This window comes from Mobula hypostoma, chromosome 27, assembly GCF_963921235.1.
Source record: "Mobula hypostoma chromosome 27, sMobHyp1.1, whole genome shotgun sequence".
NCBI lineage: Eukaryota > Metazoa > Chordata > Chondrichthyes > Myliobatiformes > Myliobatidae > Mobula > Mobula hypostoma.
In genome coordinates this window covers 2,351,551-2,377,220 of record NC_086123.1, presented here as the reverse complement: position 1 = coordinate 2,377,220, position 25,670 = coordinate 2,351,551, and the positions used below count along the sequence as shown (strand labels likewise).

Here is a 25,670-nt window from a genome sequence, read left to right as displayed (position 1 = left end):
GCTTAAGTTGTTGTGGTGCTTTAGGGCATTTGCTTTAAAGTTTCTTTTCCTAGCACTAAAATAATTCAAAGTCACTCTCACAGGCTTAACTATCAAGGGACAAAGGAAGGAATGCAGCTGCTGGAAATCTGGAGCAACATAGTAAATGCTAGAAGAACTCAGTGTGTGAGGCAGCCTCCAGGGACGGAAGTGACAGCTGATGTTTTGGGACAAGATGCACCATCAGAACTAGAAAAAAAGAGGAGAAATAGCAGTATAAAAGTGGGTGGTGCCTGAGCTAGCAGGTGAATGGTGGATCCCGCAGAGGGGGGTGAGATTGGCAAGTGGGAGAGGGGAGAGTGGGAATTACGTCAGAAGCTGGGTGGCGATAGGAAAAGACAGTGGACCATGGAATAAAGGGAAGGATGTAGGGAGGAATGAGTGAGTGATAACAGAGGGACAAAGAGGGAACGATGGGGCCTGTGTGATAAGAGAATGCAAAAGGGGGACAGAGGGGAGTGGTTACTAGAAGTTAGAGAATTTGACGTTCACGTCGTCAGGTTGGAGACTATCAAGACTCTGTTCCTCCAATCTGCATTTAGTCTCAACTTGGTAGTAGAGGAGGCCGTGGATATGGAAGTGAAATGAAAATGGCTGGCCACTAGGGAATCCTGGCTGTTACAGTGGCTGGAGAGAAAGTGCTTGATAAGGACACCCCCACCTGCATCAGGTCTCACTGATGTAGAGGAGAACCTGCTGAGAGCACCGGATGTAATAAATGACATTAACTGCATCCAGTGGATTCACATACCTCGCCTGGAAGGATTATTTTGGGGTGCTGAATGGTGGTGGGGGAAGAGCGCAGGGACAGTCACAGGGATGAGTGCCTGGAAGGGTATCAATGGGAAGGGATGAACGGTTAAGGGAGTTTTGGAGAAAGTAATCTCTGCGTTACACGGAGGTGGGGTGGGGAGGAAGATGTGCCTATTGGAGATGGCAGAAGCCTTGGAGAATGACGCGTTGGATTCGGATGCTTGTGGGATGGTAGGGGATTCTATCGCTGTACGTCTGGGACAGATGGGATGAGGGCTGCATCGACAGCAATGAGGAAAACACTGTTTTCTGAAGAAAGCAGACAGGAAACCAGGAGTGGAAAGCAAGATCATGAGAAGAGATGGGACAGAGACGAAGGAATTGCGAGAAGGGAATAGCATTCTTGACAGTGACAGGGTAAGAAGTGGTCTATCACCTATCTGTGGTTCCCCTCCTTACTTTCTTCCCTTTATTCCATGGTTCACAGTCTCTCCCATCAGATTCCATCTTCCTTAGCTCTATTTCGCTTCCATCTATCACTTCCATGCTTGTCATCTTCATTCCCTCTCTTCCCCTCCTCCACATGCCTATTTTCGCCTCCTCGCATGGGTCCATCCACCCATTCCCCCCACCCTTTTATACCAACTCTTTTCCTTCTTCCTTTCCAGTCCTGATGAAGGGTCTCGGCCCAAAACATTGACTGTCGATCTTCCTCCATAGAAGCTGTCTAAGCTGCTGAGTTCCTCTGCACTCTGTGTATTGGTTAACTGCCAAGGTTTACCTTTGCTGGCGTTGGAGACCTCTGTGGAGCTGGTTGGCAGTGCCGGTGCTCCACGGCAGGCTCGCTCCAGACTGTTGTGCTGTTTGGCTAGCTGCTCGATCGTCTCCTCAAGTCGGGCACGCTGCTCACGCTCGTACTGCAAGGCTCGCTGCCATTTCCGACTGTGTGTCTCTGCTAGCTCCAGAAAGTCCCGGCATGCCTGAGGACGGGAAGGAGCAATGCTTATCAGGAATCAGTAACAAAGTGACAAAGAGGATAAACTCATCAGATTTCAATTTATTTCTCAAGGTTCAAGATTGTTTAATTGCCATTTCCAGTACACAAGTGCAAAGGAAAACAAAATAATTGTTACCCTGGATCTGATGCAGATTAGAGGTAGAATCTGTGGGAGGGTAGGGCTGGGGAAGTTGGTGGGAGTGTGAGGAGAATTAAAACAGAAGGTTAGTGTAAATGGGTGTTTAATGTCGTTACTGACTGGGTGTGCTGAGGGCCCATTTCTGTGCTGCATGACTCCTACAACTGGGGTATGGAGGCATAAGTGAAATAGGTAGGGGTGAGGCTTGGAGGGGCGTACTAATCAAGGTGACAACATTAAAATTTCACATTTTAATACTTGCTGCAGGTAAGGTTCTTGCATGGCTATAATTTTATGTAATGGCTTCTCTGTAATGTTCACTGCTGAGGTAATGGTTTTTCTGTAGCAGCAATGTTTGGGTTATGGCTGGAGATAACAAGACTGTAGTATGCATGTTAGTCAATCGGAGATTGTTGTTTTGACTTGAGTATCTGGAAGGATGTTGTTTTCACGGTCTTTTGTCGAGGAGAGATAAAGAGGGAAGACGTGTGTGGTGAGAGCTGGTAGACCACCGGAATGGAGTAGGCTGGGATCTGATGGTCCGAAGGGCGGCGTCATTCTCATTGTCACCAATACAGACCATTTCCTGTTGAACAGGTTTAACAGCACATGCTTGACTTTGTATGATACAGGCATAAGAGGCAGCAAATTTTGACTGGATTTATTGTGACTCCGAAGGAGACTATTTCGCCTATCAGGTTGATGCATGCTCCGAGCAGAGCAATCTCATGATCCCTCTTCACAGCTTTTCCTGTCATTCCAATCTGCTTGCCCTCGATTCTTTTACCTTCACCAGAGGTCTGATGGACTACACAGGGAAGAGAAAATGCTAAAAAGTCAAGTTGCAGTTTCCAAAAGAGCACCAATCTGCACACTGTTGATGAAATATCTGATAATGATGAGAGTGACACGAACCTGTGTAGTCTTGAGATTTACAATGTAAAAATTAACAATGGACAAGTAATATGGCCTACGCCAGAAGTGCACAGAAAATTAAAGTTCTTCACACAAAGGGCTTGAAAACTAATAGCAGCTGACAGCAGCAAAGCACATGAATAATGAATAGAGGAAAGTGAAAATGAAATGACAAAAAAAACTCCTAGGTTTCCCATGAAATTAATTCTATCTGTCTCGAACATACTGCCAGAGGAATGAAAGTACAGACAATTTGTTTCTGCATTATGTGCTCTCAGGGATGAGTTTGTAATTTATGCTCCCATCATGGGCACATTACTACGATAAAGCACTAACAAGTTTTGTGCTGACTGTACAAATAAACCAATAACAGCAGAAGAACCAGATTATTTGAGATTTCCAAACCTGATCCAACCCATTAGTAGAACAAATGATTTTGCTTTAAATTCATTCTTGGAATGTGGATGTTACAGGAAAGATCAGCATCTATTGCCCATCCTTAATTAGACCATAAAACATATGAGCAGAATTAGGCTACTTGACCCATTGAGTTTGTTCTGCCAATTGCCCTTTTGAGGGGTTATGGTGAACCACTACACTCAGTGTGGTGATTGTATTCCAGTATCCTGTAAATTTAGAGTCACTTGACACAGTTCTAGTGTAGATGAAGAAGAGACATTTTCTGTTTAATTCAGAGATGGTGTGCAACTTGGAGAGGAAGTAGGATGAGTCTCCAGCTTCCTACGACCTAAGCAATTGTGGTCATATGTTTGGGAGGTTCTGGAAGTGAGACCTTGGTTTCCTACTTCAGTGCTTTTACAGAAGATGTGAGGGTATGATGAGGGAGGAGGGGATGCTGATTAATTGGATTCTTTGGTTCTGGATTGTATCCGGCTTCCTGAACATTTTGGAGCTGCACTTCATCTGCACCTGCCTTGCTCCTTGCAGATGGTAAAAAGGCTTCAGACAGTCAAGTAGTGAGTTAATCACTCCAGAATTACCTGTCATTCAGATGCTCTTATAGCCACAGTCCTTGCACAGAATTCAATAAAATGTATGATACAGAAACAGGTCATTCAGCCTAACTAGTTTGTATTTCACTCTATTCTCTCCTCATTTTTCTCCGCTTAACTTTATCTTCATAACATTCTATTTCGTTCTTCCTCATGTGCTTGCCTACCTGTCCATTAAATGCTTCTGTACACTCGTCTTATCCGGCCCATGTGGTGGAAGTTCCACATTCTTCCCCACTGGATTTCCTGGTAACTATCTCATATTGTCAGCCTCTGTTTTCGTTATTCTCTTCAAATGCACTCTCTTTGCATCCACTCTATCAAAACTTCTCATTTTATACACCTCTATTAGGTCTCTCTCAGCCTTCTTTCTCAAAAGATAGCTGGTCTGTACACCCTTTCCTGACACATCTACCTCACATATCTTGTAAACTTTCTCCACATCCTTTCCCAGGCTTCTCAAGACAGGAGACCCAGTGTTATGGCTGCTCAATTAAGGAATTTCACCCTTACAGAATTCACAAATCACCAGCCAAAAATTTGACATATGGAATAAAATTTGATCCTCAGGAACTTATGTGAAAAGTAAATAAATAAATAAACACACAATGTGTTTCCTTTCCAAATTGCATTTCTTGACACTTATACAGATGATGTGGATTCACGTTATAGAAAAACAGGACATGGACAATCTTCTGGGTGAGGAATTATCCCCTAATGACCAGAACTCCTTGCAGTCTCTAGGTGTGATCTCACTAGTGCAGGTTTAGTATAAACTTCCTACTTTCTTGTCTTACTAAAATTATGCCTTGTGCTTAGTTTATAATATATATATGACCTTGCTATCCTGTGATACAACATTTCGTGATGTGTTCACTTGTAATCCAAAGTTCCCTTCAACCAAAATCTGCTATCTCCCCTTTATCTGTTGAAATTTCATGAATGTCCTTCGATGTGTTGCTATTCTCCTACCCAATCCTACCTCTGGCCCTTCCCAGGGAAACTTAGTATTGCCTACAAATTTATAATTTGTGTTTTTAATTCCAAAACTTAAATCCTTTAGCTCTCTCGCTACATGTCATTTATCTCAGTGATAGGCTATGAAACTCACTCACTCTACAAGGTGATGACTATGAAGAGCAAATTAATAATGACTATGCAAGATCATCTAGTCACATTTAGTCATAAACTCCAATTTTATGTCATGCACCATCAAGAATTTAAAAATATAAAAAGGAAGATGGTCATACAACACTAACTCACCATTCAACCAAGAATTGTAATCATTACACTATAGAAAGAGAAACTCTGTAGAAAGAGAAAATGTCTCTTTCCATTCTGCTTGTGCTAGTCTAGCATATACAATAATTTTATGTCCTCAAATAATATCATAAGACATAGGAGCAGAATTAGCCATTCAGCCCATACAGTCTGCTGCAAAATTTGTCACCTTCATTAATATTTCTTTTTTATATGTGCTTTCAAGCGTATATAACATACAATTCCCTTTCAAATAATGTCACAGTTTCTGCATTCGTAACCTGCTCATTCCACTTGCAAATAATTTTGAGACAATAACTTCCCCCTCCCATTTTCCATGTTTTAATCTGAGCTCTATTATTATTATTAAATGATGAATACATGGAAATAGTCTTTCTTGTTCTAGATTCTTAAATAATTCACAATGATAAAAGCCATAAATGTTTATGTTTTTAGCAAAAATAAACTACTTTCAAGAGCTTTTTCATACCTATAATCTTTCATTTCTGAACATTTTCTGACAAGGGTTGGACAGACTAGGACATTATTCATTTGTACGTGGGAGACAGAGAGTAGTTTCTATAGAGGTGGCATAAAACCATGAGGGGCATAGATGAGGGAATGCATTCAATCTTTTTCCCAGAACTGGGGAATCAAAATTTGAAGGCATAGGTTTAAGATGAAAGGGGAAAGACTTAATAGGAACTTGAGGGACAACCTGCTTGGACAAAGGCTGATATAAGCTGCCAGGGGAAATAGTTGAGACTGGTACAATAACAAGCTTTAAAAGACAGATACATGGACTAGAAAGGTTTTGAGGGATGTGGGCCAAACGCTAGCAAATGGGATTAGCTTGGATGGGCTGCCTTGGTTGACATGGACCAGTTGGGATGAAGGGCCTGCTGTATAAGTCTAAGACCATAACTATGACCGTGAGCCTTCACGAAATCTGTCCATAACTCTCAAACCTACTTGCAATGACATTCCCAGAACTATGAGGACTCCTTCAATCAAATCAATGCCTCACATAAATTCAACAGAATATTTTCAGATCTATAAATAAACATTAAATTCATTTACCTTTCTCAAGGTGTTTCTTACTTTTGGACAGAATTTTATCACTTAATAAACTTATTGCCAGTGTTCCCATTTGGATAATACTTCATAGCTCTCTGCATTGAACGGGTTTCTTCCTATCCATTAGATTAACTGACATTGTTTTAATCTTCAGTACTCTGCTTCAAAACAATGCAGTGCTTTCAGGAACAGACAGATAATGGTCTTTGACACTGTGAGGTTGTCAGGATGTACAGGGGCTAAATAGAATCTTGACACGTGCTTTCACAGGGACTGTAGTAGTAGTAGTGCAATCACTCAAGTCCAGTGTGATGTTCTCCTAAGGGGTTATTCCCTCAATAGAGAATGCCTGTGCATGATTTTGTTTAACACGGGGAGGCTAATCTACGGGCAGCCACTCTAAGGTCCTTGAAAGATCAGGGACTGGGGACCTTCTACTGTGCAGCCTTCCTTCACCTTCAGCCTTTGTAGTGTGACATCAGTCACCACCTCCACCACTGAGGTCTTGGTTGATTCATTCTTTGTCTGCAAACTCCCCCTTGACCTTACAGCTGTGGGTGAACTAACCTGGATACCTGCAGGACATAAATGGCCAGTTTCCAAATACTCATCTCAATCATTCATTCGCCAAGTTAATCAACAATAAATGACAATCAAAATGGCTCATTTGAGGATGAGTCTGTTAGCTTTGCAGAATGTGGTTACATTTCTTCCAGTCCACCTGGGTTGCAGAGAATGCAAGGAAGCGGGTTAGAGACTCACTGGAGTTGGAAAGCTGATCAGCGAATGTGAGTCGTACTTCTGAGTAAGCATGGTGGGAGGCTGAATCATTTACGTCCACGTGTTCCTGTTCATGGAAGACGGTGATTTCTGCTGGTGCAATGGAAACGGGATGTGAGATGGTTTAACCAACCACTAGTGAATGTGACAGCTCATCTGAGCTGTTTTGGAAATTCCACCCAGTAAGAAAATGGAGGGTTTTTCCCGAATTCACCACTGTGGCCACAATTTGTCGCTGAGCCCTTCTCATTTCTCTTTCAGGGGAGAGGGTCCTCTGATGTTCCTGGTTGAAAGCCAGGGGTCTGACAACAGTGTTTGGAAAACCATCTTGCCCAAACACTACCCATCCTCGCAGTTAATTGAATCTGCCTCACTACTTGAAGCAGCAAACTGCAGCTCTGGTTCTTGCCAATAACACAGATATGTACTCATATGTACTTTACCACAATGCACTTTTTACTGGGCTTCCAAAGTAATCTACTGACAAACTTCAACTGATTCAGAATTGCCACTGCAAGACTTTTAACCAAAACCGGGATGAGGGAACATGTTTCTCCTGTGCTTGGCATTGGCTTCATGTATCTTCTCGAATTAATTTGAAAGTTTTCTTACTTGTTTTTAAAGCTCTTAATGGTCAGAGACTAGAATACATCACAGACCCATTTTTGTTTTATAATCCTGCTTGAGCTCTCATGTACTGTATCTGAATGGAGGGTCAGCTGGTAACAGGTCACAATGAAGTCGCAGGACTATCTTCACTGAATTGTATACCACATCGATGCAGCTATTCACAAATTTATACTCCTTTCGAGCTGCTCTGAGTTTTTATGACAATTCGTTTACAGAGGTCCCTTTATGCTACCAGTTAAACCAAAAAATCAGAATTCATATTTCTGGTGATGTCACCATGACTCTCACAATTAAAGGACACAAGGTGTTTTACATGGTGTCTTACTTTCTTCAGGTAATGTCAATATTGGAGGTTAAGCAACCAGGCACAAACCTATATCGGGTTGCTAGCATATTCCTGGTATCAAGGGATTCTTGCCAGACCCTCACTTAGATGACATCATGATTAATTCATCAGGTCCTGAGTTAAATCCAAGGCAATCAAAACAGACCCTGCTGGGTAAGTATAACACAGTTCAGCAAATATCTCAGATGCTCATTCGTAAAAGCCCAAGATGACGCTAGCCATAACCAGAAAATCCACAGAGCATTAACAAATTGTCACCGGTCAGCTGGAATCTCAGTGCCACTGCGACCTTTCTCCTTGTCCAATTTCTGACAAAGATTGTTGCTGAAACTCATGTAATGCTGTTGTGTGTAACAACCACCCAGGCATCCCAAAAGATATATTCAGGCAAAAATTGGGACCGAACCAAAGGGAAACACCCAAAGATCAAATGATTGGTCGAAGGAGGTAGGTTTTAAGCACATAAACGAGAAAGAGGTGATAGGGAAAAGAGGAACACACAAACTGCTGGAGGAATTCAGCAGGCCAGGCAATCCCTATGGAGAGGGATAAGCAGTGGATGTTTCCAGCCAAGACCATTCATCAATCACTGGAAAGGAAGCAGAAAGAAGCCAGAATAAGACGGTGGGGAGAGGGAAAGGAACAGGGAACAGAGATTTGAGGAAGAAATTTCAGAATCTCAGGGTGTATGCTGCAGGAGGCACAGTTATTGACGATGAGTTAAGGGACTTTCAAGAAGCCAGCGTTAGAATTGTCAAAAAGGCATATTTCTACTTTCCTTCCCTTATTGCTGCGGCAGAGAAAGTTTGCACATTAAGGAGAGGTAGAAGGCATTGCAAATGCTTGAGTAAAAATAGAAAATTGATCTTCCATTGATCTTTCATAAACCTGAAATGCTAGCCTGGTTTTCTTTCTATTGACTTTGCCTGAGTGGGAGGAGCATTTCCTACTTTCATTTCATGTTTTCAGTATCTGGATTTTTAAAATTTTCTGATACAAATATCTAGCTCTTTCTGGGGACTCTTGAATGAGAAACACTGATCCTGCATCATTGTCAATTAGACCAGAAGACATAGGAGCAGAATTATGCCATTTGTCCCATCGAGTCTGCTTCCCCATTTGATCACAGCTGATTTATTTTCCCTCTCAACCCCATTCTCCTGCCATCTCCCCAGAATCTTTGACACTCTTATTAATCACTTTAAATATACACACCCATCTGTGGCAATGAATTCCACAAATTCACCATCACCTGGCTACAGAAATTCCTCCTCATCTTTGTTCTAAAGGAACATACTTGAATTCTGAGGCTGTGGCCCCTGGTCCACGACTCCCCCACTATAGGAAACGTCCTCTCAACGTCCACTCTATCTAGGCCTTTCTGTGTTAGACTGCTCCTTTACAAGTCCTCCACATGTCCTACTTTCAGCAACACTGGACTTTGATCCATTTGTTGACCCCGTTACTTGTTATGTTTTGTAACTTCTAAACATTAAACTAATCCAAGAGAAACACGGGAGTCCGAACAATGCGAGTATAACTTCGTCTTTATGTCAGGCGAGGCGGCATATATCACATGGTAGCATGATGATTTATGCAATCAACATATTTTTACATAAAACCCATAATTATTTAATCAAACAAGGATGCTTAATCAATTAATATATATAGAAAATTATTCAAATATCATTAAAATATTAAATACACAACTCTCCTCCCTGCTTAGCTATAAACCAACACAACGTAGAATGCATCTCAACTATATATTATACGATGCATATTATATAATACAACTACTATATTCAAACATCCACAGCATAGTAAACTTTAAAGTAGTAGGCTTAAAGATTTAATCACTGTGGAGGATTTCTTACTCTTGTGGGATAACGCCTTTCCTGACAAGTGAGCTGACTTTGCTTGGCTGGTGAGAGCAGTGGCTGAGAAAGCAGTCTCAGGTTCTGGGGCATCCTCTGTGATGGTGAGAGACTGCAGCAAGTGGTTCTGACAGCTCTGGACAACCTTCTTCACCCTTTCTCCCTTTGGATCTGCTTCAATCCATTTCTCTTTCTTTATGTTCATTCTCCTTTTAATCATTTCTCTTTCTCATTCACATTCTTTGTCTTCATCTCTTCCTTCTTCTCATTAGTGTACCCTGATCTTGGGAAGGTCCATTCAGTTCACGGGAGTATTCTCTTCACAGCATTTCTATTGCTTCCTTTATGATACGATCTCTCCTCTTGGTTTCCGCATTCACAACGTCATCTGACGGATTCTCTGTTTTTGTATCTCCATTGACTTCTTTCGTTTTGGCCTTCCATTCATCCAGCTGGTTTTGGTCACTGCAAAATCCACTTTTACAAGCAGCTTTCTGCCTCCCACTCAAGCAATCACCTTAATGCACACAGAGCAGATTCTGGTTCTATATGCTCACAAAAGCCAAATGCTTGCAACTTTCCTAAAGCTCGTTGAACTCTTTTCTATCTTAAAACCAAGCCACATTTTGCAAATAACTGCCTGATTAACATATCAGAAGCTTTCTCAGAGACACTGCCTACAAAATCTGTTGCAGTCGGACCACTGATTTCATCACCTTCAGGACTCCTCTGAGCAGCGTGATCCTTCCTCCAATATGCCTTCCAACCAGAGGCACAGAGGTTGGCACAACTGTTGGTCCTCTGACAGCATTTCATGGGATTCAGCACAGAGACAGTTGTGGCATCGTGCAGTACCGTTCTTAATTCGCTTTCACTTGGCTTCATTTCAGGGATGTGGCATGCAAACGGTGGATGGATCTCCAATCAAGTTGTAGCTGTCTCAGCCACTCATGCCCCCACAATGTTGTTCCTTCTGTCTGTACTGTACCACATAATAGCTCAATGTGGCTTTTTGGTTATTGTATCTCACTGTTACGAATGTCATTCACACAGGAGTTTTCCTTTCTCCAGTTCAAGTTCTCAGTTAGATATCTGCAGACTTCAGTTCAGCATCTTTGAAATATCTCTCAAACTCATTTTGCTGAATGAACCAGTGTCCAATTCCACTTTAATTAATTTGCTGTGCACTTCTGGCGTAAGCCATATTGCTTGTCTATTGTTAATTTTTACATTAAAATTGTTCAATAGGAAATGGTCTGCATTGGTGATAATGAAAATGCTGACCCTACACTAACCCGGCTAATGGTGAGAGTAACACATACCAAATGCTGCAGGAACTCAGCAGGTCAAGCAGCATCTATGGAGGGGAATCAACAGTCGACATTTTGGGCTGAGACCCTTCATCATCTTTTTTCTGCTGGCCCAATCGTATCATGAGAGGAGGCTACACACAGGTTAGGGTGAGAAATTTAAAAAGTAGTGTTCATGGGCTATCGGCTTTTTCCTGAGGCCCAACTGAATCACGATTAATTGGCAAGAGCAAATAAAAACAAGGCAGGTACAAGGAGAATGGCCATTGTTGGAATGAACCAGTCAGGGTGGTGAGGCTTTTGTTCAACAGGCTTTGGTAAAGTAGGTTTCTTCTTCACTCTTCAACTGTTAGTGCATAGTTAGTGCAATGAGAATGGCTCCAGAGACTGTATTGTGTTCTTTGCGTGATTACCTCCAGCCTCCCAGATAACCACATCTGCACCAAGTGCTTCTATGACCTTCAGCTCATACAGGAAACTGAGGGGCTGATAGATAGGAGCTACAGGGAGGTAGTCACCCTTAAGTTGCAGGAGGCAGGTGACTGTCAGGAGAGGGAAAGGAAATGGGCGGCCAGTGCAGAGTATCTATGCCCACTCCCCTCAATAATAAGTATAACACTTTGTATACCACTGGGGTGGTGGGGGGGAGAGAAGGGAGGAACCTACCGGGAGGAGCTGCAGCTACTGCGTCTCTGGCACTGAGTCTGGCGCTATGGCTCAGAAGGAGAGTGGAGGTGGGGGGGGGGAGAAAAGAACTGCAGTAGTGACAGGATATTCCATAGTTAGAGGAGTACACACAAGATTCTGTGGATGTGAGAGTGACACCTGATGGTATGCTGCCTCCCAGGTGCCAGGGTCAGGGAGATCTCGATCGGGTCCACGGCATTCTAAAGCAGTGGTCCCCAACCACCGGGCCGTGAGGAAACGATATGATTTGGCGATATGAAACGATATGAGTCAGCTGTACCTTTCCTCATTCCCTGTCACGCACTGTTGAACGTGAACACCTCCATGCCCCCGGTTGGCTGGTCTGCAAGAATATTGTCAATATTAAACCAGTCCATGGTGCAAAAAAGGTTGGGGACCCCGGTCTAAAGGGAGCAGCCAGAAGTCTTGGTACATATTTGCACCAATGCCATAGGTAGGAAAAGGGAAACAGTCTTGAAGAGAGAGTTTAGGGAGTTAGGCAGAAAGGTGTAAAGCAGAACCTCCATGGTAGTAACCTCTGGATTGCTGTCTGTACCACATGCCAGTGAGGGTAAGAATATGATGCTTAGTTAGACAAATGCGTGGCTTAGAAACTAGTGCAGGGGGAAGGACTTCAAATTTCTGGATCATTGGGATCACTTCTGGTGAAGGTTTTATCTGTATAAAAGGGACAGGTTACACCTAAACTCCAGGGGGACCAATAACCTTGCAGACAAGTTTGCTAGAGCTGTTGGGGAGGGTTTAAACTAATTTCCCGAGGCATGGGAACAGGAATGATAGTGCTAGATGCAGTGTGCATTGAGACTGTCAGGAAGGACAGACAGATGTTAAGGCAAAAATGCAATTGGTGGGATGAGTTGCAGTGTAGTATAGGGACAAAATCGAAAAGGGTGATGAATTTAGGACTGAAGGTGTTATATTTGAATGCATGCTGTACAGGCATGATAGAAAAGCTGGCCAAAGTTGATTGGAAATGACCCACAACACCATACCTACCAATCTCTAAGGGATGATGGCAGAACAGAAATGGCAAGTTTCTGGGACAAAATCAGAAGGCGTAGGGTAGATCCATCCCAAAGAAGAAGTATTCTAAAGGCACAATGACACAACTGTGGCTGACAAGGGATGTCAAGAACAATATAAAAGCAAAAGAGAAGGCAGAAAATAGAGGAAAAATTAGTGAGAAGTTAGAGGATTGGGAAGCTTGTAAAAACCAACAGAAACCAACTGAAAACCCATAAGAAGGGAAGAGATGACATATGAAAGTAAACTTGCCAAAAATATCAAAGAGGATTCCAAAAGTTTTTACAGCTATATAGAGTGAAAGAGAGGCGAGAATAGATATCAGACCATTGGAAAATGACACTGGAGAGCTGGAGAGGTAGTAATAGGGGACAAGGAAATGGCAAACAAACTCAATAAGTATTTTGTATCCACCTTCAAGTTTGAGAGTGTAGTTGCTATTACTAGGGAGAAGGTGCCTGGGAAGCTGAAAGGTTTGAAAGTAAATAAGTAACTTGGACCAGATGGACTACACCCCAAGGTTCTGTAAGAGGTAGCTGAAGAGATTGTGGAGGGTTAGTAATAATCTTTCAAGAATCACTAGATTTTGGCATGGTTCCGGAGGACAGGAAAATTACAAATGTCTCTCTGCTCTTCAAGAAGGGAAGGAGGCAGAAGAAAGGAAATTATAGACTAGTTACCCCGACTTCAGTGGTTAGGAAGATGTTGGAGTTGATTGTTAAGGATAAGGTCTCAAGGTACTTGGAAGCACATGATAAACTTAACCAAAATCAGCATGGTTTCCTTAAGGGAAAATACTGCCTGATAAATCTGTCGGAATTCTTTGAGAAAATAACAAGCAGGAGTGACAAAGGGGAATCGGTGGATGTAGTGTACTTTGATTTTCAGAAGGCCTTTGCCAAGGTGCTGCCTATGACACCGTTTAACAAGGTAAGAGCCCATGGTACTGTATTACAAGAAAGATACAAGCATGGACAGAGCATTGGCTGATTGGCTGGAGGCAAAGAATGGGATAAAGAGGGCCTTCTCTGATTGGCTGCCTGTGACTAGTGGTGTTCCACAAGGGTTGGTGTTGGGGACTGCTTCTTTTTACATTATATGTCAATGATTTGGATGATGGAATTGATGGATTTGTGGCCAAGTTTGCAGATGAGACAAAGGTAGGTAGAGGCACAGGTAATGTTGAGGAAGCTGGGAGGCTGCAGAAGGACTTAGGCAGATTGTGAGAATAGGCAAAGAAGTGACAGAAGGAATACAGTGTTAGGAAGTGTATGGTCATGCACACTGGTAGAAGGAACAAAAGTATAGACTATTTTCTAAATGTGCAGAAAATTCAAAAATCTGAGGTGCAAAGGAACTTGGGAGTCTGTGTGCAGGATTCCCCAAAGGTTAGCTTGCAGGTTGAGTCAGTAGTGAGGAAGGCAAATGCAATGTTAGTATTCTTTTTGAGAGAACTAGAATATAAAAGCAAAGATATAATGCTGAGGGATTATAAGGCACTGACCATGCCTCAGTTGGAGTATTGTGAGCAGTTTCAGACCCCTTATCTAAGGAGATGCTGACACTGGAGAGGGTTCAGAGGAGGTTCATAAGAATGATTCCAAGAATGAAAGGTTTATTGCATGAGGACCGATTGATGTCTCTGGGCCATTACCCACTGGAATTCAGAAGAAGGAGGGGTAATCTTATTGAAACCTAATGAATGTTGGAAGGCCTAGATAGAGCGTACATGAGCAGGGTGTTTCCTATGATGGGGAAGTCTAGGACCAGAGGGTATAATCTCAGAATAAAGGGACGTCCATTTAGAATGGAAATGAGGAGGAATTTCTTTAGCTAGGGGGTGAGGAAGTCATCGCCACAGGTGACTGTGGAGGCCAGGCCACTGGGCGTTTTTAAGGTGGAGGTTGATTGGCTCTTGATTAATCAAGGTATGAAAGGTTACTGGGAATGGGATTGAGAGGGAAATGAGGCCAGCTGGGATGATATGGTGGAGCAGACTCGATGGACCAGATGGCCAACTCTGCTCCTATCTCTGATGGTCTAATCAGGACTGGAAGCGAAGGGGGAAAAAGTCAGAATAAGAAGTGGGGTGGGGGAGAGGGTAAGGAGTGCAAGCTTGCAGGTGATAGTTGAAATCAGGTAAGGGGGAAGATAAGTGAGTGTGGGAAGGGAGACGAAGTGAGAGGTGGAAGGCATAATGGCTGAAGAAGGAGGAATCTAATTGTAGACCATGGGAGAAAGGGAAGGAGAATGGGCGTCAGAGGGCCATGATATAGCTTCTTCCCCTTACCTTTTCAGTCCTGCTGAAGGGTCTCAGCCCAAAACATCAGCTGTTTATTGCTCCCCACAGATGCTGCCTAACCTGCTGAGTTCTTTCAGCATTCTGTGTGTGTTACTCTGGATTTCCAGCATCTGCAGAATCTCTCTTGTGTTTATGACTTATGGTGAAAGATGCTTTCTTGTCCTTGCAGGCACCTGATACCTTCTGCACATTCATTGTGATCAACCAACCCATGTTAGTTGTTATCAGCAACTGCAGGGTTAATCGCCACAAGGAAAAGGTACACGACTGATGACAGCTCAGCAATCAGTTACCTCCCTGATTCTAACTACGAAATTGTGGACCTTCTCACGGTACAATGCTGGCTGCTGAAGTAGCTTGCCTACAGTCTGCACCTCTCAATCCTTTGCCAGGCAATATGATACACCCATTCTCCTTGGTACAAAGCATCTCCACAGGAAAGTGCACTCATGATTTGGCTGGATCAAGCAATCCATGAACAGTTTTACAAACCAAAAATGTTAGCAATTATTCAGCAGGGTAGGGGGAATCTATAAGAGAGAAACAGTTGGAATATGTCCTTACCTCAAAATAGATGAATATTTGGAACATTTCCTCTTTATATTTACAAAATTTGCACTGTTTTCCCACAGTTAGTTTTATTTACACTCAAGGTCCATTTTATTAGTTACCCCGGTGTACCTGCTCGTTAATGCAAATATCTAATCAGCCAATCATGTGGTAGTAACTCAGTTCATAAAGCATGCAAGCATTGTCTTGAGGTTCAGTTGCTGTTCAGACCAAATATCAGAATGGGGAGGAAATGTGACCTAAGTGGTTTTGACTGTGGAATGATTGTTGGTGCCAGGCAACTGAGAGAGTTTCTCAGAAACTGCTGATCTCCTGGGATTTTCACATACAATAGTCTCTAGAATTTACAGAGAATGGTGTGAAAAACAAAGTACATGCAGTGAGTAACACACATAAAAGTTGCTGGTGAACGCAGCAGGCCAGGCAGCATCTCTAGGAAGAGGTACAGTCGACGTTTCAGGCCGAGACCCTTCGTCAGGACTAACTGAAGGAAGAGTGAGTAAGGGATTTGAAAGTTGGAGGGGGAGGGGGAGATCTAAAATGATAGGAGAAAACAGGAGGGGGAGGGATGGAGCCAGGAGCTGGACAGGTGATAGGCAAAAGGGATACGAGAGGATCATGGGACAGGAGGTCCGGGAAGAAAGACGGGGGGGGGGGACCCAGAGGATGGGCAAGAGGTATATTCAGAGGGACAGAGGGAGAAAAAAGAGAGTGAGAGAAAGAATGGACAAGGGAGTCGCGTAGGGAGCGATCCCTGCGGAATGCAGGGGGTGGGGGGGAGGGAAAGATGTGCTTAGTGGTGGGATCCCGTTAGAGGTGGCGGAAGTTACGGAGAATAATATGTTGGGCCCGGAGGCTGGTGGGGTGGTAAGTGGCAGTAAGGTGCAGTGAGTGGCAGTTCTGTGGGAGACAATGTTTTGTTAATGAGAGAGGACAGAGGAGAATGGCCAGGCTGGTTCAAGCTGGCAGGAAGATAATAACAACGCATTACAACATTGGTGTGCAGAAGAGCATCTCTGAACACACAACACATTGACACTTGAAGTGAATGCGTACAGCAGCAGAAGACAAGGAACATACTCTCAGTAGCCACTTTATTAAGTACCTAAAAAAGTGGCAAATAAAGTGGTCATAAACTACCCTGAGATTAATTTTCTTGCAGGCATTCACAGGACAACAAAAATAAATAGAACCAATAAAAAACTACACTAAAAGACTGACAATCAACGTGCAAAAGAAGAAAAACAGTGTAAATACAAAACAAATAACAAGAATAAATACATAATACTGAGTACATGTATAGTAGAGTCCTTGACAGTGAGTCCAGAGGTTGTGGAATCAAATCAGTTCAGAGTTGAGGTGAGTGAAGTTATCCACGCTTGTTCAGGAGACTGATGCTTGAAGGGTAACAACTGTTTCTGAAGCCGGTGGTGTGGGACCTTCCCACGGGCTGACGGAATGTATACTGAACAAGCAGAACGCTCAGCTGCACCAGATTCTCAGCACTGAGTGAACAGTGTCTCAGACTCACCCCAATTCCATAAAACACAGGAGGAAATGTACAAGCAGGTATCAAAGAATGCCTATAACCTGCAAGGCAATCTCCATACATTAATCACGTCACTCTATCCCCACACCCTGAACAGTCGTGGAAAGCAGTCAATTCCACATCCATGTCTTGCTTGGCTGCTGGGCTCCAGCATTCATTAAGGCTCGTTAGTTAATTGGTGGCTCTTGCTTTACCATCACTTTGGGAAAGTGTGAAACGTCACATTTACTGGACGCTACGACAGCTGGCATAAACTGGAGAAAGTGTGAATATCCCCAGCAAAACCTGAACTAGGCTGCAAAGGCGGGATGTAATTCTCTGATTGTTGTAGGTGCTGGGCAAAAGGAACATGCCAAACAAGCACGAGGGGAAGGAAAAATTAAAGCAATACCTTGTCACAGATTTTCCACGGCGATCCCCATGGAGTCCAATATGCTGTTTCCTGAACAAACACCCAGGTTATTATCATTGTCCAAACTGGCTAGACCCCAGGGAGTTGACCATCTTCACCGAGGCATAAACAACACCATCAGCCCCCCCTCGTATCACCCAAATAACATATGGTACCTTAGTGAGAGTTCAGGGTCGCGAAGCACAGCACTAGACCCAGACATATTCGAACACATTCCCCCCATCACACTTTCCATAGTGATCACCAAAACACAGCTCATGGAAGAACAAACGCCCACCTCGTACACGGGAGGAGAGGAACATACCCTGCTCACCTTCTTTCTGTCGTTCTGCTTTCGCTTCTTCAAAGTGGGAAAGGCTGGCTCAAGATTCAGCAGCAGGATAAAAACATGTGACCACAGAGTCTAATTAAACAGAAGTGTTGCCGTGTGACTGAGAGGAGGGTGACACTAATAGCCATCTGTCGGGTAGTTACAGCACTCTGTCTGAATCCGACTGTCAGTATTTGGGTAGAGAGAGAGAGAGGGCGAGAGAGAGAGAGGGAGAGAGGGAGGGAGGGAGGGAGGGAGAGAGAGGGCGAGAGAGAGAGAGGGAAGGAGGGAGGGAGAGAGAGAGAGAGGGTGAGAGAGAGAGCGAGCGATGAAGAGGCAGACAGAAAGAACGAGAAGGAAGGAAGGAGAAGGGAAAGGAAGAGAGGAAGGTATAAAGTAAAAGAGTAGGGGAGATGAAGGGGAAGATGGAAAGGGCTTGAAAAAGAGGAGGGGAAAGAAAGGAGGGAGAAAGCAAGAGAGTGTAAAGAGTGAATTGGAAATATCCTTTAACCTGGCATTTTCTACGAGGTGACCTTGCGTTACAGCCTGTTTCCAATAAAATTCTAAAAATCAGTTTGCTGATCACCCTACACACATCAAAGTTGCTGGTGAACGCAGCAGGCCAAGCAGCATCTATAGGAAGAGGCGCAGTCGACGTTTCAGGCCGAGACCCTTCGTAGTCCTGACGAAGAGTCTCGGCCTGAAACGTCGACTGCGCCTCTTCCTATAGATGCTGCTTGGCCTGCTGCGTTCACCAGCAACTTTGATGTGTGTTGCTTGAATTTCCAGCATCTGCAGAATTCCTGTTGTTTGCTGATCACCCTCTCTGTCTCCCTGACTTACTTATATATTTCTCAATTCCTCACATTTTTACACATCAAGCAACAACAACATCTGAAAGCAACTCCGATCTGAATTAGTTGAATCCCAAGGTGACATTCTCAGTACCTATTAACTAAGGTAGGCTGAATTACAAGTGCTGCTCTGTTACACCTACGTAAGAGATGTGAACTATTAAATGTCGCAATACTGGCCAACAAAACAACCACTTGTATTTAAATTGCAATTTTTAACATAAATCTCTTCACAAAAGAATTACCAAACAAAATTTGATAATAATCCTGATAAGGTACCGGTGACCCCTGTTTCCATCCAGGGGGTCAGTGTGGACATGGTGGAGGATTACAATTACCTGGGGATACGAATTGACAATTAACTGGACTGGTCAAAGAACACTGAGGCTGTCTACAAGAAGGGGCAGAGCCGTCTCTATTTCCTGAGGAGCCTGAGGTCCTTTAACATCTGCCGGACGATGCTGAGGATGTTCTACGAGTCTGTGGTGGCCAGTGCTATCATGTTTGCTGTTGTGTGCTGGGGCAGCAGGCTGAGGGTAGTAGACACCAACAGAATCAACAAACTTATTCGTAAGGCCAGTGATGTTGTGGGGATGGAACTGGACTCTCTGATGGTGGTGTCTGAAAAGAGGATGCTGTCTAAGTTGCATGCCATCTTGGATAATGTCTACCATCCACTACATAATGTACTGGGTGGGCACAGGAGTACATTCAGCCAGATACTCATTCCACCAAGATGCAGCACAGAGCGTCATAGGAGGTCATTCCTGCCCGTGGCCATCAAACTTTACAACTCCTCCCTTGGAGGGTCAGACACCCTGAGCCAATAGGCTGGTCCTGGACTTATTTCCTGGCATAATTTACATATTACTATTTAACTATTTATTACTATTTTTCTATTACTATTTATTATTTCCACAACTATTACTAGTTACTAATAGTAGTATTACTATTACTATTTCTATTACTATTTATTATTTATGGTGCAACTGTAACAAAAACCAATTTCCCCCGGGATCAATAAAGTATGACAATGACTACGACTATAAGGAAGTATTCGTGACAATAATAAGGAAATATTCGTGACAATGTCCAAATGCTTGGTGAGATACATCGATTTTAAGGGGTATTTTAAAGCAAGAAAGGTGGCGAGTTTTAAGGGAACAAATTCCACAACTTGAGTTTTACACAAAATGAATTCCTGAATTTTGGGGAATGAGTTCAAAAGAGTAATGTGGGCACTGAATTTTTCAACACAAGTGTAATTATTAAAGGTTTCTAACTTTACCTAATTTTGATGAAAGGTCTTTGATTAGAAATATTAACTTAGTTTCTTATGCTTAAATTTGGAGAAAATTGAAGTAATCTTTATGATTCTACAGTTAAATTCGAACAGACCTGGAGATCTTTTATTCAACATTTTCATTTAATGTAATTTTTTTTCTCTTGGTCCTGTGACGAGAATACACATAAATTAAGATGTTTGCTGGCCTGGGCTAGCATCAGTGGCATCAGCAGTTGGTCTGCCACCTGTCCTCAGGGGAAGGAGAGATAAGGAACAATGAAGCAGCATCTGGAGATGTGTAATGAAGGGATGGGAGAGAGAGCTGTCTAGAGCGGCTCCCCCTTTGAACCCTGAACTGTTTGAAGTGATGGACAGGCGATACCCCAGCAGGGGGATAAAAAGGGACAGGTTCGCTAAGGCAACACACACACGACACCCGAGGTAACGAGACCCTGGAAGCGGTGCGCCTCTCACGAGTCGGTGGGAAGTATCGGGCCTTAAACACACAGGGTGGAAAGGTACGATCAGCGGGAACCCGGTGTGTGTCCGCCCTTGCCTGGGTGCCGGGTTCACTGCAGAGGATCGACCGCATCTGGAGGAGGGGTCACAGTCGGTGACCTCAGGTGACATCACCAAGGACCCACCCGGAAAGCTGCTTGTGAGCAATATCGCCGGTCTGTGAGTGAAGCTGTGTCTGAATGATCAGTTGTTCCCGTTCTCTCTCTCTCTCTCTCCCCCCACGTTGTCCATCGCCATGGCAACGATTACTGCAAACTGAACTACTAAACTGGACTAAACTTTGAGTCACTTTGAAATTTGGTCATTTACCCCTAGACAACGATAGAGCTTGATTGATGCTGTTATCTTAATTCTGTGCACATGTATGTTTATCATTGCCGAACTGTTGCATTTATTATCCTTTCGATTACTGTGTTGCTTGTTTCTTTAATAAAACTTTCTTAGTTCTAGTAATCCAGACTCCAACTGAGTGATCCATTTCTGCTGGTTTGGCAACCCAGTTACGGGGTACGTAACAGTCCATATTTATATTCCCTTCTTGTTTTTATAACTGTTTTTAATGGAGGTCGGGTTTGAGGCCGTGATTGTTTTAAGTTGTTTAACTCTACTTGATTCCTAGTTAGCCCATTGCTTTGCTTTGCATTTTAGATTAGTTGCACGGTGGATTTTTGGGGGGGGGGGGTTTGGGTTTTTTTTTCTCTCTTTATTGATATATATATAAATTAGTATACTATTATATATTGCTATTTTATGTTTAAATTGCACTGTTTGTATTAATTTTTTTTGTATTAATATTTCCTGTAATATATTATATTCTAACAGTGTATTAGTGCCTATATGGTTTACCTTTTGTGTACTTATTCAATAAAAAGATTTAAAAAGAAAGTTTCTTTCTCCACATCTGCTGACTGATCTGCTGAGTATTTCCAATATTTTGTTTTTATTATATTCTGTACGTTTTTGCACCCTGACGAAAACCAACCCTTTGAAACGCAAGAATGCAGAATGTGCAACCTGCCTCCTCCAGATACCATCATGAGAAACTTGTGAAGCCTATATTTCCAGAACACTTGCTTAACCCAACAGCGCAGGTGCACAGAGATGATTTTGTCACATGTCGGGAGTGGTTCCTTTAGGAGACATCACTATTCTATTATCAGTTCCCTCTTGTGGATGGATGACCAAACAACATGTAATAGTTTGTGGAGAACTAAAAGGTGTTGAAATGTGAGTGCTGTATTTGTTTGACAATTGCCCATCCCTTGGACGGCGCAATTCTGATGGCTGGTAATGGCATTACAGGAGTGAGGTCTCTTAGCATCAAATATGCCCTTCCAACCAACCTCATCAATAGCGACTTCTGATGCCTATCTGTACCAACCCCATTTGTATGCACTAGACCCACATCCCTCTACGATTCTTCTATCCAAGTACATGTCCAAAAAACAAACCGCTGGAGGAGTTTGAGCGATTAAGGCAGCATCTGTGGAGGGAAATGGACAGTTGACGTTTTGGTCTGAGACCTTTCTCTCCAGGCTCATGTCTCCATACCTGTCCAAATGCTTTTTCAATGCTGTAATTATCTCTGCCTCTACCATCTTCTCCAGTAGTTCATTCCACAAATCACCACCTTCTGTGCGGAAAAAAAACCTTGTTCCTCAGATTGTCTTTAACTTGAAAGCCTGAGACTATTCATAATTTGATAAACCAGTGTGAGTCACGCCTCAGCCTCCTATATCTATTTGCATTTTAACAAAGAGAATAATCTCTTGGGAAATGTATTTCCATAATACCACAAGATGTAAGAGCAGAATTAGGCCATTTAGCCCAATCAAGTCTGCTCCACCATTCAATCATGGCTGATTTGTTATATCTCTCAACCCCATTCTCCTGCCTTCATCCCACAACCTTTGATGCCTCTACTAATCAAGAACCTATCAATCTCTGCTTTAAATATGCCCAATGACTTGGCTTCCACAGCTGTCTGTGATATATTGATTTAATCTTTCATGCTGGCATCAGCTGTATCAAGATGACTGCAAACCAGGTGACTAGATATTTGAAGAGTTGGTTAAACTATTGAAGTGAACAAATGTCCCAGGTGCTGGGACATATTTAACCAACACTGGAAATAAGCTGCTGTATTTATGACTTTCCACAGATTTGAGATGGGGAGTTAAGCACAGTGAGCATGGGGTAAACTTGGGAAAGATGTTACAAAGTTGTGCAACTTGTGGAATCCATGATGTGCATACTGAAAAGAGAGAAAACTAAATTTAAATTAGCTATTCAGTTATTTCTCCAGCAGAAGAGATGGAGGTCCAGTAGATGCAGGGTTTATAAGATCACCCAGCCAAAACACAGTGCATGATCAACCTGGGCCCTCCGTCTACAGTGCCCATGAGAAAAAAGTTCGAAGTAAATTTATTAACAAAACGTATATGTCACCATGCACTATCTTGAGATTCTTTTCTTCCAGTCACTCACAGCAGAACAACAAAATACAATAGGATCTCTGAAAAACTACACAAAGACTGACAAACAACCAAAGAGCAAAATAAGACAACCAAGACAAACTGAGCAAGTACAATGATAGCCAGATACATGCATACGTACACACAGCATGTGTTGTAAAGTCCTTGAAATTGAGTCCACAGGTCATGGCATCAGTTCAGAGTGAAGTTATCCATGCTGGTTTAGGAACCTGATGATTAGAGGGTAATGTCTATCCTAAACCTGGTGATGTGGGACCTAAGGCTCCTGTAACTCCTTCTCAGGCCTTAGACTTAGCTTTCTCAATCCTTTTTGGAGAAAAGAGCTGACTTGATGATTGTGGCTGCAACATTTACCCAAGGTGCATAGACTCAACCTGTTATCTATAATCACAGTGTTAGGGACAGTTCACCTGAGTGCAGAACAAGAACAAGGACATGATTAAGTTCAAACAATGTTGGTCTTCATTGCTAGAGGGATTGAATTTAAGAGCAGGGAGGTTATGCTGCAATTGTATAGGGTACTGGTGAGACCGCACCTGGAGTACTGCGTGTAGTTCCAGTCTCCTTACTCGAGGAAGGGTATACTGGTTTTGGGGGTGGTACAGAGGAGGTTCACCAGGATGAGGGGGTTAGACTGTGAGGAGAGATTGAGTTGCCTGGGACTGTACTCACTGGAATTCAGAATGATGAAAGGAGATCTTATAGAAACATATAAAATTATGAAAGGGATAGATAAGATGGAGGCAGGAAAGTTGTTTCCACTGGTAGGTGAGACTAGAACTAGGGGACAGAGACGCAAGATTCAGGAGAGTAAATTTAGGATGGAGATGAGGAGGAACTGCTTTTCCCAGAGAGTGGTAGATCTGTGGAATTCTCTGCCCAATGAAGCCGTGGAGGCTACTGCAGTAAATATACTGCAAGACAAGGTTGGATAGATTTTGGGATGGTAGGGGAATTAAGGGTTATGAAGAAAAGGCAGGTAGGTGGAGGTGAGTCCATGGTTAGATCAACCATGATCTTACTGAATGGCAGAGCAGGCTCGACAGGCCAGATGGTCTACTCCTGCTCCTATTTCTTATGTTCTTATAAAAGGAAAGGTCATTATACACATGCCCAATGTGAAGAGGGTATGGAATGTTTACACTAAATGTGACCTCTATTCAACCTTCTCACACACTGAAGGAAGGACAGCATCAGTGGAAAGTGACATAAGCGCTACATTGACAGTGAGTTCAAGGGGTTGTTCAATGTCCATCACTGGAGAAGGAGTCAAGCCAACAGGAATGTGTGACACTATTGTGAGAAGTAGTGAAAGTGAAGCAAAGGTTCTTCTGTATATTCCAGACCATAGATCAAATACTGACTAGAACACACAATCCAAAGTATAGCTAAGATGATAAAGGAATTGTCTGCAGTAGTTGTATTTGACAAGTTACAAAGCTGTTTTGTAATAAACATGAAAGCTATCAAGCTATAAAAGCCAAGATTCACCCGAAGGAGAGAGACTGTACCTCCGTTTGTCACAACCTGAACTGTGCATTACAACAGGAAGTAGAAGGCTGGGCAGAGCCAAAGAGCTGAATGGATGGTATCATTGTACTGTGTCTTCTGAAATGAGCTGCTCGAGTCATTCCTGCTGTGAAGACAGTTGGCACCATTCGGGTCTGTGAAGATTTCAAATAGATAGATACCTCTTACCTCTAATGAATGGCTTGTTTGCTCAGCTAGGAAGAAATCATAACCCTGGACATACCAGCAGGTAGACAAAAGTTTTATGGAGAACCTTGTGATAACTAGCTGTCTAGGATTGTTCCAGTAGAACAGATTTCTATTAAGGATGGCATTTTCTAGAGGACAATGGATTGATCCAATGTGTCAAGATCTATCTTGGAAAGACAGAGCAGGGATACAAGGAGAATCTAAGCAATTCCAAGAAGTAAGGGAAGATGAGTACATCTTTGCTACCTGAGTGGTCTCTCTTTGAGATTGTTGCTGGAAGACCCCACACACCCAGTTGCTGGCAAGGGTAAAGGAAAGCTGGCTAAGTACCAAGAAGGAACTGAAGTTCAAGCAAAAACATGCTGGAAATATTCAGCAGGTCAGATGGAATCTGTGGAGAGGGAAACAGGTCCCTGAAAGAGCAATGACCTGAAATGTTAACTCTGCTCCTCTCCCTGTAGATATTGCCCGGCCTGCTGCCTGTTTCCAGCATTTTGATTTATTTCAGATCTCCAATATCTGCTGTTGGTGGGCAGGTCTGTAATACACACCTAGTAAAGAGACAGCACACCCACCTCCTGGTGTGAAATAGCACATTGGCAAACTATGGACACTAAATAAGGGTAAATAACAGTAACTACAGAGGGCTACGTATTAGACAGAGTAAGTTCATAGAACAAGTATTGTAGCTCTCTATACTGAGCAATCAGGTTAGCATTTTCCTTTTGGATGACAATGCTGTTGATTGACTAATTACTTCTTAACTACTAGGGCCATTTCCTGCCGTCTTT

General features: G+C 42.9%; 1 protein-coding gene across 6 annotated transcripts in view; it reads right to left on the bottom strand.

The window, feature by feature from the left end:
- LOC134338347 (oxysterol-binding protein 2-like) overlaps positions 1–25,670 on the bottom strand; it is a 362,830-nt gene that overhangs the window by 89,581 nt on the left and 247,579 nt on the right. For all 6 annotated transcript variants that reach the window (XM_063034118.1, XM_063034119.1, XM_063034123.1 and 3 more), the window contains one exon: positions 1,574–1,772. In XM_063034118.1, the coding sequence (XP_062890188.1) occupies positions 1,574–1,772 (199 nt within the window). The remainder of the gene's footprint in view (positions 1–1,573; positions 1,773–25,670) is intronic.